General features: G+C 47.2%; 1 protein-coding gene across 5 annotated transcripts in view; it reads left to right on the top strand.

Moving 5' to 3' along the window:
- The window catches only part of TTC7B (tetratricopeptide repeat domain 7B), a 275,364-nt gene that overhangs the window by 68,525 nt on the left and 189,573 nt on the right, over positions 1-17,266 (top strand). For all 5 annotated transcript variants that reach the window (XM_027552728.1, XM_027552730.1, XM_027552726.1 and 2 more), the window contains exon 4: positions 10,463-10,593. In XM_027552728.1, the coding sequence (XP_027408529.1) occupies positions 10,463-10,593 (131 nt within the window). The remainder of the gene's footprint in view (positions 1-10,462; positions 10,594-17,266) is intronic.

Below are 17,266 nucleotides of genomic sequence, written 5' to 3'. Positions count from 1 at the left end.
TCTTTGGAAGGAATGATGCTAAAGCTGAAACTCCAGTACTTTGGCCATCTCATGTGAAGAGTTGACTCATTGGAAAAGACTCTGATGCTGGGAGGGATTGGGGGCAGGAGGAGAAGGGGGTCGACAGAGGATGAGATGGCTGGATGGCATCACTGACTCGATGGACGTGAGTCTGAGTGAACTCCGGGAGTTGGTGATGGACAGGGAGGCCTGGCGTGCTGCGATTCATGGGTCGCAAAGAGTTGGACACAACTGAGCGACTGATCTGATCTGATCTGATCTGAACACTACTTTCAAGATTTATACAGATATGGTAATTTCAAGAGAGGGTTAGCATAAGTATAAACAAATATTAGCATAAGTATAAACAAATAGATCATTGGAACAGAATAGAGGGTCCACAAATAGACTCACGCGTTTATGTCCATCTGATTTTTTTAAATTTTATTTTATTTTTAAACTTTACAAAATTGTATTAGTTTTGCCAAATATTGAAATGAATCTGCCACAGGTATACATGTGTTCCCCATCCTGAACCCTCCTCCCTTCTCCCTCCCCATACCATCCCTCTGGGTCGTCCCAGTGCACCAGCCCCAAGCATCCAGTATCATGCATCGAACCTGGACTGGCAACTCGTTTCATACATGATATTATACATGTTTCAATGCCATTCTCCCAAATCTTCCCACCCTCTCCCTCTCCCACAGAGTCCATAAGACTGTTCTATACATCAGTGTCTCTTTTGCTGTCTCGTACACAGGGTTATTGTTACCATCTTTCTAAATTCCATATATATGCATTAGTATACTGTATTGGTGTTTTTCTTTCTGGCTTACTTCACTCTGTATAATAGGCTCCAGTTTCATCCACCTCATTAGAACTGATTCTTTTTTACAAAAGTGTAAAGGCAATTCTGTGATTATGGTTTATGTGTCTGCCCTCTGATGCCTCTCACAATACCTACCGTCTTACTTGGGTGTCTTTTACTTTGGACATGGGGTATCTCTTCAGGGCTGCTCCAGCAAAGCGCAGCCGCTTCTCCTTACCTTGGAGAGGGGTATCTCCTCACTGCTGCCCCTCCTGACCTTGAACGTGGAGTAGCTCCTCTCAGCCCTCCTGAACCCGCGCAGCCACCGCTCCTTGGATGTGGGGTAGCTCCTCTCGGCCACTGCCCCTGACCTCGGGGTGTGGGGTAGCTCCTCTCGGCCATGCTTCTCCGTGGTCCGTCGCAGCTGGCGTGCTTCTGCTGCGCGGTCCTTTGCATTTATCTACTACTACCATTACCGTTAGAAGCGTGGCTGAGAGGAGCTACTACCCCCCACCCGAGGTCAGGGGCAGCGGCCGAGAGTGCCAGGCCACAACGGCAATGGCGCAGGAGTGGCTGAGAGGAGCTACCCCATGTCCGAGGTCAGAGGCAGCGGCTGAGAGGAGCTACCCCACATTCAAGGAGCAGTGGCTGCGCGGGCGCAGGAGGGCCTAGAGGACCTACTCCACATTCAAGGTCAGCAGGGGCGGCGATGAGGAGATACCCCTCGTCCAAGGTAAGGAGAAGCGGCTGTGCTTTGCTGGAGCAGCTGTGAAGAGATACCCCACGTCCAACATAAGAGAAACCCAAGTAAGACGGTAGGTGTTCCAAGAGGGCATCAGAGAGCAGACACCCTGAAACCAAATCACAGACAACTAGTCAATCTAATTACATGGACCACAGCCTTGTCTAACTCAATGAAACTAAGCCATGCCGTGTGGGGCCACCCAAGACGTGAGGGTCATGGTGGAGAGGTCTGACAGAATGTGGTCCACTGGCGAAGGGAATGGCGAACCACTTCAGTATTCTTGCCTTGAGAACCCCATGAACAGTATGAAAAGACAAAATGATAGGATACTGAAAGAGGAACTCCCCAGGTCAGTAGGGGCCCAATATGCTACTGGAGATCAGTGGAGAAATAACTCCAGAAAGAATGAAGGGATGGAGCCAAAGCAAAAACAATACCCAGCTGTGGATGTGACTGGTGATAGAAGCAAGGTCCGATGCTGTAAAGAGCAATATTGCATAGGAACCTGGAATGTCAGGTCCATGAATCAAGGCAAAGTGTAAGTGGTCAAACAAGAGATGGCAAGAGTGAATGTCGACATTCTAGGAATCAGCGAACTAAAATGGACTGGAATGGGTGAATTTAACTCAGATAACCATTATATCTACTACTGCGGGCAGGAATCCCTCAGAAGAAATGGAGTAGCCATCATGGTCAACAAAAGAGTCCGAAATGCAGTACTTGGATGCAATCTCAAAAACGACAGAATGATCTCTGTTTGTTTCCAAGGCAAACCATTCAATATCACAGTAATCCAAGTCTATGCCCCAACCAGTAACACGGAAGAAGCTAAAGTTGAACGGTTCTATGAAGACCTACAAGACCTTTTAGAACTAACACCCAAAAAAGATGTCCTTTTCATTATAAGGGACTGGAATGCAAAAGTAGGAAGTCAAGAAACACCTGGAGTAACAGGCAAATTTGGCCTTGGAATACAGAATGAAGCAGGGCAAAGGCTAATAGAGTTTTTCCAAGAGAACGCACTGGTCATAGCAAACACCCTCTTCCAACAACACATGAGAAGACTCTCTACACATGGACATCACCAGATGGTCAACACCAAAATCAGATTGATTATATTCTTTGCAGCCAAAGATGGAGAAGCTCTATACAGTCAACGAAAACAAGACCAGGAGCTGACTGTGGCTCAGATCATGAACTCCTTATTGCCAAATTCAGACTTAAATTGAAGAAAGTAGGGAAAACCACTAGACCATTCAGGTATGACCTAAATCAAATCCCTTATGATTATACAGTGGAAGTGAGAAATAGATTTAAGGGCCTAGATCTGATAGATAGAGTGCCTGATGAACTATGGAATGAGGTTCATGACACTGTACAGGAGACAGGGATCAAGACCATCCCCATGGAAAAGAAATGCAAAAAAGCAAAATGGCTGTCTGGGGAGGCCTTACAAATAGCTGTGAAAAGAAGAGAAGCCAAAAGCAAAGGAGAAAAGGAAAGATATAAGCATCTGAATGCAGAGTTCCAAAGAATAGCAAGCAGAGATAAGAAAGCCTTCTTCAGTGATCAGTGCAAAGAAATCGAGGAAAACAACAGAATGGGGAAGACTAGAGATCTCTTCAAGAAAATTAGAGATACCAAGGGAACATGTCATGCAAAGATGGGCTCGATAAAGGACAGAAATGGTATGGACCTAACAGAAGCAGAAGATATTAAGAAGAGGTGGCAAGAATACACAGAAGAACTGTACAAAAAAGATCTTCAGGACCCAGATAATCACGATGGTGTGATCACTGACCTAGAGCCAGACATCCTGGAATGTGAAGTCACATTTCTTTTCCATGGGGATGGTCTTGATCCCTGTCTCCTGTACAATGTCATGAACCTCATTCCATAGTTCATCAGGCACTCTATCTTCAGATCTAGGCCCTTAAATCTATTTCTCACTTCCACTGTATAATCATAAGGGATCTGATTTAGGTCATACCTGAATGATCTAGTGGTTTTCCCTACTTTCTTCAATTTAAGTCTGAATTTGGCAATAAGGAGTTCATGGTCTGAGCCACAGTCAGCTCCTGGTCTTGTTTTTGCTGACTGTATAGAGCTTCTCCATCTTTGGCTGCAAAGAATATAATCAATCTGATTTTGGTGTTGACCATCTGGTGATGTCCATGTGTAGAGTCTTCTCTCGTGTTGTTGGAAGAGGGTGTTTGCTATGACCAGTGCGTTCTCTTGGAAAAACTCTATTAGCCTTTGCCCTGCTTCATTCTGTATTCTAAGGCCAAATTTGCCTGTTACTCCAGGGGTTTCTTGACTTCCTACTTTTGCATTCCAGTCCCTTATAATGAAAAGGACATGCTCAAAACTCTCCAAGCCAGGATTCAGCAATACGTGAACCATGAACGTCCAGATGTTCAAGCTGGTTTTAGAAAAGGCAGAGGAACCAAAGATCATATCGCCAACGTCCGCTGGATCATCAAAAAAGGAAGAGAGTTCCAGAAAAACATCTATTTCTGCTTTATTGATTATGCCAATGCCTTTGACTGTGTGGATCACAATAAACTGTGGAAAATTCTGAAAGAGATGGGAATACCAGACCACCTGACCTGCCTCTTGAGAAACCTGTATGCAGGTCAGGAAGCAACAGTTAGAAGTGGACATGGAACAACAGACTGTTTCCAAATAGGAAAAGGAGTATGTCAAGGCTGTATATTGTCACCCTGCTTATTTAACTTCTATGCCGAGTACATCATGAGAAATGCTGGGCTGGAAGAAGCACAAGCTGGAATCAAGATTGCCTGGAGAAGTATCAATAACCTCAGATATGCAGATGACACCACCCTTATGATAAGCAGAAAGTGAAGAGGACCAAAAAGCCTCTTGATGAAGGTGAAAGAGGAGAGTGAAAAAGTTGGCTTAAAGCTCAACATTCAGAAAACGAAGATCATGGCATGTGGTCCCATCACTTCATGGAAAATAGATGGGGAAACTGTGGAAACAGTGTCAGACTTTATTTTTTGGGACTCCAAAATCACTGCAGATGGTGATTGCAGCCATGAAATTAAAAGACACTTACTCCTTGGAAGGAAAGTTATGACCACCTAGATAGCATATTCAAAAGCAGAGACATGACTTTGCCAACAAAGGTCCGTCTAGTCAAGGCTATGGTTTTTCCAGTGATCATGTATGGATGTGAGAATTGGACTGTGAAGAAAGCTGAGAGCTGAAGAATTGATGCTTTTGAACTGTGGTGTTGGAGAAGACTTTTGAGAGTCCTTTGGACTGCAAGGAGTTCCAACCAGTCCGTTCTAAAGGAGATCAGTCCTGGGTGTTCTTTGGACGGATTTATGCTAAAGCTGAAACTTCAATACTTTGGCCACCTCATGCGAAGAGTTGACTCATTGAAAAATACTCTGATGCTGTGAGGGATTTGGGGCAGGAGGAGAAGGGAACAACAGAGGATGAGACGGCTGGATGGCATCACTGACTCGGTGGACATGAGTTTGGGTGAACTCCAGCAGTTGGTGATGGACAGGGAGGCCTGGCATGCTGCAGTTCATGGGGTCACAAAGAGTTGGACACGACTGAGCGACTGAACTGAACTGAACTGAAAGGCAGTTCGGTGGAGAAAGGAGAAGCTTCAATAAATTGTACCACAACGTCCAGATACCTATTGGCAGAGAAGTAAACTTTGATCCATACTTTTGCAACATGTACAAAAAGTAATTTAAAATAATTTATAGGCCTAGATGTAAAACCTAAAAATATAAAAATTCTAGAAGAACTTATAGAAGAAATCTTTGTACTTTTAAAGATAGGAAACTAAAAGTACAGTCTATGAAAGAAAATACTGATAAATTTGACTCCGTCAAAATTTAAAATTTCTAATCTTCAAAAGACATGTTAAAGGAGATTGGTACTGATACATATACACCACCATGTGTAAAACAGATAGCTAGTGGGGACCTGCAGTATCACGCAGGGAGCGCAGCTCGGTGCTCTGTGCTGACTTAAATGGGTGGGATGGAGGGTGGGGGGCAGATGGAGACCAGGAGGGAGGGAGCATAGGGTCCATACGGAACATCCCTGTGGATACAGCCGGTGCATCGTGTACAGCAGAAACTCACACAACACTGAAAAGCAGCGATACCCTAATTTTTTTTAAAAAAGGAAGTAGCACAAATCACAGACTGAGAGGAAACATTTGCAAATCACATATCTGATAGAGGATTTGTGTTTGGAACACATAGAGAACTCTCAAAACTCAATGATAAGAAAACCAACAACCCAAGAAAAACAAGTAAAAGATTTTAACAGACATTTCGCTAAAGAAGATGCACACGAAGAGTCGGCATCACTAGTCATTTTGGAAATGCGCATCAAAACCACACTGAGATGCCACTTCACACCTACTGAGATGGCTGGGATACAACAGACAGTGACAAGTGTTGACAAAAATGTGGAGAAACTGGAATCCTCATGAATTGCTGGTGGAAATGTAAAGTGGTATAGCCACTTTAGAAGGCATGTTTCTTAAACAGTTAAATGTAAATTTTGTATCTGACCTAACACTTCTGCTTCTAGGTATCTACACAAGAGAATTAAAAATACATGGTCACACAAAAATTATACATGCATTTTCATGACAGCATTATTCATTATGGACAAAAAGGGATACAACCCCACCGCCCACTACTAGCAAATGGAGAGATGAAATGCGGTGTATCGTCAGCAGTGAAAAGAAATCGATATTGTTGTAACTTGGATGAACATTGAAAACATACTAACTGAACACAAAAGATGACATATGATTTAATTTTTATGAACTTTACTTAAAATGAGTGAATTTTATGCCATGTAATTATTGTCTCAATAGAGCTATTCCTTAAAAATGATACACTGTACATTGGTAATCCAGACAGCATAAGATTGCTGAAATAATAGACAAAAAATTCAATAAAGGACTTCACTGGTAGTTAGGTGGTTAAGAATCTGCCTTGCAAGGCAGGGGATGAGGGTTCAATCCCAAATCCATGGTTTAGGGGAATCAGGGTCCCACATGCTGTGGAGAAACTAAGCTGGTGAGCCACAACCAGGTAGCCTGTGAGCCACAACCAGGTAGCCTGTGAGCCACAGCCAGAGGGCCTGTGAGCTACAGCCAGGGAGCCTGTGAGCCACAACCAGGTAGCCTGTGAGCTACAGCCAGGGAGCCTGTGAGTCACAACCAGGGAGCCTGTGAGCCACAACTAAAGAGCCGGTGAGCTACAGTTGGAGAGCATGTGAGCCACAGCTGCAGAGCCTGTGAATCACAACCAGGGAACCTGTGAGGCACAGCAAGAAAGCCTGTGAGCTACAGCCAGAGAACCTGTGAGTCACAGCCAGACAGCTGGTGAGCCACAACTAGAGAGCCTGTGAGCTACAGCCGCAAAGCCTGTGAGCTAAAGCCGCAGAGCCTGTGAGCCACAACTAGAGAGCCTGTGAGCCACAGCCAGGGAGCCTGTGAGCAGCGAAAGATGCCACATGATGCAACAAAGACCTCGTATGCCTCAACTACGAGGTCCAATGCAGCCAAATAAATAAATATTTTAAAAAATTAATGAAACAGAATAGAGAGCCCAGAAAAAGGCCCACTCAACTGTCATCAACTGATTTTTGGCAAAGGAACAAAAGCAATTCAATGAGGGAAAGGTAGTCTCTTCAGCAAATGGTGCTGAAAAAAAGTGGACACCCGCATGCTGAACATGTGTATATATGGACAAAATCCTTGTACCTTTCATAAATATTAACTCACAGTGGATTGTAAACCTAAATCTGAATTCCAAACTAAATAAAACTTCTGGAAGATAACACTGGGGAAAATCCAGGTGACCTTGGATTTAGTAGCGGCATTTTAGAGACTACACCGAAAACACAAATTGACAGGTTGAACTTAAGGAAATTAGCAACTTTTGTTCTGTGAAAAACAGGGTTAAGAGAATGAAGTCACAGACAGAAAATATTTGCAAAATAGAAATCTGATAAAGGGCTTGTATCCAAAATATATAAAGAACTCGGAACTCAACAGTAAGAAGACAAATGACTCGGTCTTTTTGACGAAATGACAATAGAACTGTCCAGACACTTTATCAAAGAAGGTAGGCAGACGGCAAATAGCATTAAAAATCGACATCACGTGTCCGTAGGAAACTGCAAATTAAAACAGCAGTGAGACGCCACTATACATATTAGATGACTAAAATTCAAAAAATGATAACACCAAATGGTGGCAAGGATGCGAGCAATAGGAACTCTCGTCCATTGCTGGTAGGAATGCAAAACAGCACAGCCACTTTGGAAGACAACCCGTTTAGTGGTTTCTTATAAAGCTAAAAGTAATATTCTTACAAAGCTATTTGTAAATAAAATAGATGTACTTAGATATTTCATACAAACATATTCTTACCATACCATCCACCAGTTCCTCTTCCTGGTTGAGAGGAACTGAGAACTATGTGCACACAAAAGCCTGCACACGAATGTTTATAGCAGTTTTATCCATAATTCCCCAGACTGGTAGCAACCATGATGTCTTTAAACAGATTAATGAATAAACGGAATATTACTTAGCAACAAAAGGAAATTAGCTATCTGCCTATAAAAAGACATGCTGCTGCTGCTGCTAAGTCGATTCAGTCGTGTCCAACTCTGTGCGACCCCATAGACGGCAGCCCATCAGGCTCCCCCGTCCCTGGGATTCTCCAGGCAAGAACACTGGAGTGTGTTGCCATTTCCTTCTCCAATGCATGAAAGTGAAAAGTGAAAGGGAAGTCGCTCAGTCGTGTCCAACTCCTAGTGACCCCATGGACTGCAGCTACCAGGCTCCTCCGTACATGGGGTTTTCCAGGCAAGAGTGCTGGAGTGGGGTGCCATCGCCTCCTCTGATAAAAAGACATGAAGGGATCTTAACAGCACATTTCCAGGTGAATGAAGCCAGTCTGAACAGTCTGCATACTGCATGATTGCAATTATGTGATGTTCTGGACAAAGCCAAACCGTAGAGACAGTGAGAAGATGAGTGGTTGCCAGGGCTCAGGAGGGAGGCTGGAGGGCTAGATCCCATTTTTAGGGCCGTGAATTGGCTCGGTGGTGTCAGTATGATACTGTGATTGTGGAAACATTATGCTCTGTTGCTAAAACTCATAGACCTGCACAACACAAAGTGAACCCTAATGTAAACGATGGATTTCAGTTAATAAAAAATAAATAAAAACAAAAGAAATCATGGTGAAACATCGTGCAGTTTTTAATATGCCAATTTCACCTCAATAAATCTTTGTTAACCTGCAGCAAAATCTTTGGCTGGTCCACACCTTCTGTGACAAAGTTGTCACCTCTAAGCGCCCAGGCAGGCCGTCCTCAGTGCTGGCTCCCTGCGGATGGAAGTGGTTTTTCTCCTTCCCGTGGAGCACAGCATCTCCCGTCACCTTCGACAGCCAGGGGACTGCCGTCGTTTGTTAAGAGCAGTTGGGAGGGGGCCATTCTCACAGTGATGCACAGGGGCTCTGGGTCACTTGCTGCCTCTCTGCAGTGGTACCTACTCTGAAAGTCAGCAGCTCCCTTAGTAGGTAGATGTTGCTTTGAAGGCTGAAGACCCGGGTTCTGATCTCTGTTGTGCTGTGAACTGCCTCTCAGGTTTGGAGCAAATCTCTTACTTTCCCTCGATGATTCTCAGCTTCTTCATCTATAAAATGAGTGCGTGTGCCAGGAAACCTCTCAGGCCCCTTCCAATTGCAGGTCCTGACTCTGGCAGCATGGACGCTTCTCTCAGAGTCTTGCACGGAGTGGCACGTATGCGCTGTGTGTGTCTCCCCGTGTCCCAGGGCACTTGGTGCAGCGCAAACCCTCCCCGTGGGGCTCCCTCTCTGCCTCCAGTTGTGGGTGGAGACCTGGAGCCTGACGGGCCCAGGCTGGTTGCTCAGGACAGCGGCTGAGTTTGGTGCTGGGTTCAGGCAACAGCTGCTCCTCTCGGCATTGTCATTTTTCAGCCTTTCATGCTTTCCTAACCCATCGCAGGCCTGAACTCTCTTGGTGAGGAGTATCTCCTCTATCTCCAAAGAAGGGCCCACACTGCAAGGTTCTGGGTGTTTTCTTGGCCTGGAATTGAGAGCTGGTCTGGAGTGTTGTTTCTGCAGAAATCTAGGCCGAGAGTTGGAAGATTCCCCTGGTAGCTGACTCCTGGCTCCTGAGTGCATTTAGAAATGTTTAATATTCAATCAGTTAAGTATACACTGTAGAAGACACGAGATGTCCTTTACCTTGTTTTGTGCTGTTAGCCTCACTGTGTTGTGTGTTGCTTTGTAACTCAGTCGTGTCTGACTGTTTGTGACCCCATGGACTGTAGCCTGCCAGGCTGCTTGTGACCCCATGGACTGTAGCCTGCCAGGCTCTTCTGTCCATTGGGACTTACCAGGCAAGAACACTGGAGTGGGTTGCCGTGCTCTCCTCTAGGGGATCTTCCCAACCCAGGGATCGAACCCATGTCTCCGGCTTGGCAGATGGATTCTTTACTACTGAGCCACCTCAGAAGCCCTAGCGTTGCTGTCCTTACTTATAAAATTCTTTAAGGATCTCGGGGCATGGTTGAATGAGAAGCTCTGTTAGGTCTGAATGGGATCCTGGTGAAGTACCTGATCAAATTCTCAACCTGGATGTCAGAGTCAAATGGTGCTTTCTGTATGCTGAGGGGCCTCTTTGATCCGTAACCTCTGGATTTTCTTTCTGGTGCCCTGTTTTGATGTTCCATTTTGTCCTTAGAGAGGGCAGAGAATCTGCTTCACCCATAGTATCTGGCTTTCTAGAATAATACTAAAAAATTAAGTCCCATAAAAAACAACTCACCCGGTTTTTGTATGTTGATTTTTTTTTAGGACTTTGTTTAGAGAAGTTGCCTATTTCTTCTTCTACCAGTAGTCTCCGCGTGGACCGGGAGCAGGACATCATCACCTGCTATGAGAAGGCGGGGGACATCGCCCTCCTGTACCTCCAGGAGATAGAAAGGGTGAGTGAGGCTCATGTGCTTGTTCAGTTGGTGACATTTTAAAAGTTCAAACCGCATCATACAGAACTGTGATCGACTTCTGGAAGCCTTCAGCTTGCCTGTCTCTGGGTGCAAAGCTTTGCTTATATTCTTAAACACTAAGGAGAATATGCTGGTGAATGTGGCTCCTTGTGAAAATAGACAGGTCAGTGTTTGGGAAGCATTTTAACGTCCTTTGAACAGAAATGACAATATACATCTATTTATGTCCTCAGTGCCCTGAAGCTGGCTGATCATCCCTGTTCTCTTAGGCAAAACAAGCTGAGCTGTATTTGTACGTTCATGGGTGGTGTTCATGGACTGTGTACCAATGCAGAGCACATCTGGGGTTTGGGAGGCTCAGTGGTCATGCGGACTCTCCACCAACCTGGGTCATCTGGGATGGTTTACTCCCAGCAGTCAGTGGTTCACTGAGGAAGTGGAGAATGAAACCAACAGCTGATCAGAGGGCCACGTGAGCAGGAAACACATGAGGAAGAGGCCACGCAAGCAGAGAACGTGTAAGCAAGGGGCCATGTAAGCAGAGAACGTGTGAACAAGGGGCCGTGTGAGCAAGGGGCCACGTGAGCAGAGAATGTGTGAGCAAGGGGCCCTCAGCAGAGAACGCGTGAGCAAGGGGCCATGTGAGCAGAGAGTGTGTGAGAAAGGGGCCCTGTGAGCAGAGGACACATGAGCAAGGGGCCACGTGAGCAGAGAACGTGTGAGCAAGGGGGCCTTGTGATCAGAGAACATGTGAATAAGGGGCCATGTGAGCAGAGAACACGTGAGCAAGGGGCCCTGAGCAGAGAATGCGTGAGCAAGGGGCCGTGTGAGCAGAGAATGTGTGAGAAAGGGGCCCTGTGAGCAGAGGACACATGAGCAAGGGGCCACGTGAGCAGAGAACGTGTGAGCAAGGGTCCCTGTGAGTAGAGAACATGTGAGCAAGGGGCCCTGAGCAGAGAACAGGTGAGCAAGGGACCCTGTGAGCAGAGAAGGTGTGAGCAAGGGGCCCTGAGCAGAGAACGTGTGAGCAAGGGGCCCTGTGAGCAGAGAACATGTGAGCAAGGGGCCCTGAGCAGAGAACGTGTGAGCAAGGGGCCCTGAGCAGAGAACACGTGAGCAAGGGGCCCTGAGCAGAGAACGTGTGAGCAAGGGGCCCTGAGCAGAGAACACATGAGCAAGGGACCCTGTGAGCAGAGAAGGTGTGAGCAAGGGGCCCTGAGCAGAGAACGTGTGAGCAAGGGGCCCTGAGCAGAGAACGTGTGAGCAAGGGGCCCTGTGAGCAGAGAACGTGTGAGCAAGGGGCCCTGAGCAGAGAACAGGTGAGCAAGGGACCCTGTGAGCAGAGAACGTGTGAGCAAGGGGCCCTGAGCAGAGAACACGTGAGCAAGGGGCCCTGTGAGCAGAGAACGTGTGAGCAAGGGGCCCTGAGCAGAGAACACGTGAGCAAGGGGCCCTGAGCAGAGAACGTGTGAGCAAGGGGCCCTGTGAGCAGAGAACACGTGAGCAAGGGGCCCTGAGCAGAGAACACGTGAGCAAGGGGCCCTGAGCAGAGAACATGTGAACAAGGGGCCATGTGAGCAAGGGGCCACATGAGCAGAGAATGTGTGAGCAAGGGGTCCTGAGCAGAGAACGTGTGAGCAAGGGGCCTAGTGATCAGAGAACATGTGAGCAAGGGACCCTGTGAGCAGAGAACATGTGAGCAAGGGGCCCTGAGTGCAGAGAACACGTGAGCAAGGGGCCCTGAGCAGAGAACGTGTGAGCAAGGGGCCTCGTGATCAGAGAACATGTGAGAAAGGGGCCCTGAGCAGAGAGTGTATGAGCAAGGGGCCCTGTGAGCAGAGAATGCGTGAGCAAGGGGCCATGTGAGCAGAGAACATGTGACCAAGGGGCCACGTGATCAGAGAACATGTGAGCAAGGGGCCCTGAGCAAAGAACATGTGAGCAAGGGGCACTGTGGGCAGAGAACGTGTGAGCAAGGGGCCCTGTGAGCACAGAACGTGTGAGCAAGGGGCCACCTGAGCAGAGAACGTGTGAGCAAGGGGCCCTGAGCAGAGAACGTGTGAGCAAGGGGCCCTGTGAGCAGAGAACACATGAGCAAGGGGCCACATGAGCAGAGAACGTGTAAGCAAGGGGACCTGAGCTCTCACCCTCAGGCAGAGGAAGCTGAAGGCTGGTTGAGGCTGAGGAGGTGTGGGCAGCTTCTGTTTAGAAGGATCCCTGTCTTTTAGCTCTGACCTTTGTAGTTACTCCTTCACTTCTCAGCCTCAATTTTCCCGTCTGTAAAAGGAGCAAAATAATGGATGTCTACTTCGTGGAGTTCCTGTGGGGATTGCAAAAAGACCCGGATGCAGGAGCGTATCGGATTCTTGCTAAATGACACATTTTACCAAGAGCAGCAGTTCCTACCCATGTCTGGCCTTCCCAGAGTTTCCTGGTGTTCTCACCATGGCTTGATCCTGATATTTCCCCCTTCAGACTCAGAAGTGTTTCCTGCAAGATTGTTTGAAGTGATTAGAAATTCTGTGAGACTTTGGGTTTGGTCAGAATCTTGTTTCCCAGCAATTTATGGGTTCTCTGTCTGCTTGAGGATTAGAATGTTAGTTGCTCAGTCGTGTCCCGACTCTTTCTGACCCCATGGACTGTAGCCCGCCAGGCTCCTCTGTCCATGGAATTCTCTGGGCAAGAGTATTGGAGTGAGTTGCCATTTCCTTCTCCAGGGGATCTTCCTTCTCCAGGGGTCAAGCCCAGGTCTCCTGCATTGCTGGCAGGTTCTTTACCGTCTGAGCCACCAGGGATTAGAATAGAGGACTACCGAGGTCTTGATGGTTTTTGTTCTTTTGTAAATGTACAGACTGGAAGCAGTTTCCTTTTTGTAATGTGCTGATGTGTGTGGTGAGGATCAGAATTACCTTTCAGGATCAGGGAGGGCAAGGTGAGAGCCTCAGAGAAGCGGGGGAGAGGGCCAAGGGAGAGGTGTCTGGCCTGGCTCTCACCAGGATGGCTTATAAACTGTAGTTCATGATGTCCAGGAATTCAGGAAGATATTTGGCTGTCTTTCCAAGATGTTGTTCTGTCAGAAGTCTGCTGTGAGAAAGGAATTATTTATTATTCAGAATTTATGATACAATCTTTAGAGAAATGATCATGCAGCTTGCTTTTAACATCCACATGATTTTCACCGTCTGCCTCCCTGATAGCCAGTGCTTGGGAGGAGAGAAGTCTGCTTGCCCCAGCCAAGCGGTTCTAGTGGATCCGCACAGTCCTTGACACGCGGGGGACCTTATTTTGTACTTTACTCTCTGTTGTCAAGGTACAGCCGCCTCCTCCTGGCTTGGAGAAAGGAGGTTCATCGGTGTGTCTTTAGTGATGTGGGGACTGGCAGATCTGGGTGTACTACCTCCTGTATTCATTTAGAACCACCTAGTCACCACTGGGTTCTTTAGCCAGACCATCAAGGAGACTTATGTAATATTTGCTGTTGTTGTTCAGTCATTAAGTTGTGTCCGACTCTTTGCAACCAATGGACTGCAGCGCACCAGGCTTCCCTGTCCTTCACCATCTCCTGGAGCTTGCTCACACTCATGTCTGTTGAGTCGGTGATGCCATCCAACCATCTCATCCTCTGTCGTCCCCTTCTCCTCCCGCCTACAATCTTGCTCAGCGTCAGGGTCTTTTCCAGTGAGTCAGCTCTTCACATCAGGTGGCCAAAATATTGGAGCTTCAGCTTCAGCATTAGTCCTTCCAAGGAATATTCAGGACTGATTTCCTTTAGGATGGACTGTTTGGATCTCCTTGCAGTCCAAGAGACTCTCAAGAGTCTTCTCCAACACCACAGTTCAAAAGCATCAATTCTTCGGCACTCAGCTTTCTTCATGGTCCAACTCTCACATCCATACATGACTACTGGAAAAACCATAGCTTTGACTGGACAGACCTTTGTTGGCAAAGTAATGTCTCTGCTTTTTTTATGCTGTCTAGGTTGGTCATAGCTTTTCTTCCAAGGAACAAGCGTCTTTTCATTTCATGGCTGCAGTCACCATGTGCAGTGATTTTGGAGCCCAGAAAAATAAAGTCTGTCGCTGTTTCCACTGTTTCCCCATCTATTTGCCATGAAGTGATGGGACCGGATGCCATGATCTTCATTTTTTGAATTTTGAGTTTTAAGCCAACTTTTTCACTCTCTTCTTTCACTATAATCAAGAGGCTCTTTAGTTCCCCTTCCATATAATTGTAGGATTTAAAATAAATATTTTTCACAGTTTTGAGAAAAGGGTGATCACAGGATGTTAGACTTCGAGAAGATGGAGGCCCAGAAACGGAGAGCCCACGGACACACAGGAAGCTGGGGCCAAAGCTTAGATCAGAACTCAGCCCTTCTGACACCTAGCTCATCATCACTTCATTATCCCAGCCTGCTGCCCATAAACGTGGATCCTATGGTCCTTACACCCTTATATATAGACAGTGCTCAGTAACATTTGGCCAAGCACGCCATTGCTCTCAGGAGCGTGGGGGGAGCAGCATCACTTGGCTCAGGGTTCAGTTTCAGGGTATGTTGATGATGTCCCCATTTCTGACTCTGATTTTCCAGGATGAGTTTTCTTTCATCAGATACCACTTTGGGCCACCCCAGACCCAGGAAGCTGCAGTATTAGCAATGAGAGAGACTGAATGAATCAAACATCTGTTTTGACTATGGTAGACGCTCAAAAAGTATCTGTGATTAATGAGAAATCTGGAGGAAAGATGACCTTCCTTAAGTGGCCACGGGGCCTTGGTGAATGTTTAAGAGCTTTTATGAGGCAAGACAATGGGTGCTCTGCAGGAGCCACCCGTTTGACCCTTTTTTTTTAAACTGAAATAACTTTTAAGAATTAAGCTAAATTGAAAATAAATGTTAGGAAAAAGAATCTGAAAGAAGTAAAAGACAGGCCAGCTTAGGTAACAGTGCTCTACTTATCTGGGTAGGCGACCTTTCAAGTAGAAAACCCTACATGCCCCGTTCCCGTGTTAGTTCTGCTGGGCAGAGGCGGTCTTGCGGTGGTTTCCCCATTTCCCAGCCATTCCATAGCGAAGCAGCTTCTGTGTGCCAGCACCTCTGGGCATTGCATTTGTTAGTGTTGGCTCTTAATATCATTCACTAGCAAGGAAGGAGTGGAGGAGAACGTTTGAGGACAGATTGGAATGTTGTGGAGAATGGCTTTTCATAATCCAGAGCCACCGGTCTGCGTTTCTGACGCAGCCTCATTCCGCGTTTTTCTGAAAGCTGGTGTGTTCAGTGGTGTTAGCCCGTGTGCTTCCTGAAGGGCAGGGGCTCCTCGCGCAGGGCTGGCCCCCTCCCCGCTGCTGGCTGACTTGTGCGGTGACGAGCAGCGGGGCGCGGGGCACTGGCCGGCCCGGCCTGGAATCCTGGCCTGGCCACCCCGGAGCTGCGGGGCCCCGGGGAAGCTACTCAGCCTCCCTGTGCTGCCCCCGAATGCTCAGCTGTCAAAGTGGCGATAAGAATTGCTCTGCGGCTGCCGTGAGCGTGAGCCGGGTTAGCGCGCGTGTGTCCCAGGGCTTGTTGGTGGTTGTTCTTTAGTCACGAAGTCGTGTCTGGCTCTTCTGCGACCCTGTGGACCGTAGCCCGCCAGGCTCCTCTGTCCACGGGATTCCCCAGGCAAGGATACTGGAGGGGCTGCCATTTCGTCCTCTAGGGGATCTTCCCGACTCAGGGATAGAACCTCTGTCTCCTGTACTGGCAAGTGGATTCTTCACCAGGAGCCACCGGGGAAGCCCGGGAAATGTTTGTTTTGTTGGCATTATCTGTTCCTGTGTCCCCTGGTGGTGGAATCTTTCCCAGCCCTCGAAGATTTCAGATATTTACGTAGAAATATAGAGTATTTTAAAAATGCTGTTTTATTTAAAATGTTCAATAATTTTAAAGAGCTACTTATTGAGTAATTTTTTCAGGAGAAGTTGGTTTTGTGTTTTTTCTCTGGAAGCTAATGAACAGCATCTTGCCTGGAGTCCCCATCATAGCTGGGTTCTGAATCTCTGGTCACCTGGCCCTTTGACCTTAGCCCAGTCGTTTATATCTGTGAGCTTCAGCTTTCCATCCTCACGGCAGGGTTAAGACCGCCTGCCTTGTCTCAGGGGGAAAGCCAGCGGCCTCCAGTGCTTTCCACGCAGTGTGACAGGGCTCGCCACGGAGGGGTCTCCCTGCTTGCTCCAAGCGTGGAGGCAGGGCCGCGGGAGCCGGGCGTGCCTGCGAGCCACGGGCATGGAGTGTGTGTTCAATGCTGTCCTTGTCACATCACAGAGACATCTGCTAATAATTTTCTCTGACAGATTGTTCTCCAAAGGGGAATAAAAGATACCTTCAGAATTATGCATATAGAATAATTGAGTCAAACGAATCAAATTAGAATAGTTGGAAATGACATGGAGTGGCCTTGATCAGTTTACCTTCAGATGGTGGCATTAGGCCAACAGTAAATAAACTTACCTGCTTCTCGGGGTGCCATGATAGGAATAAAGATGACTTCACCCTCGCCTACTGTTAATAACACGAGCCCTGCTTTTGGCCGGTGAAATCACCCGTCTGTCCTCGGCGTGCATCGGCCGGCCGGGGGTGGCTTTCTTGAGCAGGAGCTGTGCCCGGGTGGAACTT

This window comes from Bos indicus x Bos taurus, chromosome 10 (assembly GCF_003369695.1).
Source record: "Bos indicus x Bos taurus breed Angus x Brahman F1 hybrid chromosome 10, Bos_hybrid_MaternalHap_v2.0, whole genome shotgun sequence".
Lineage (NCBI taxonomy): Eukaryota > Metazoa > Chordata > Mammalia > Artiodactyla > Bovidae > Bos > Bos indicus x Bos taurus.
Note: the sequence above shows the minus strand (reverse complement) of the source record. Positions and strands in the feature narration are given on the sequence as shown.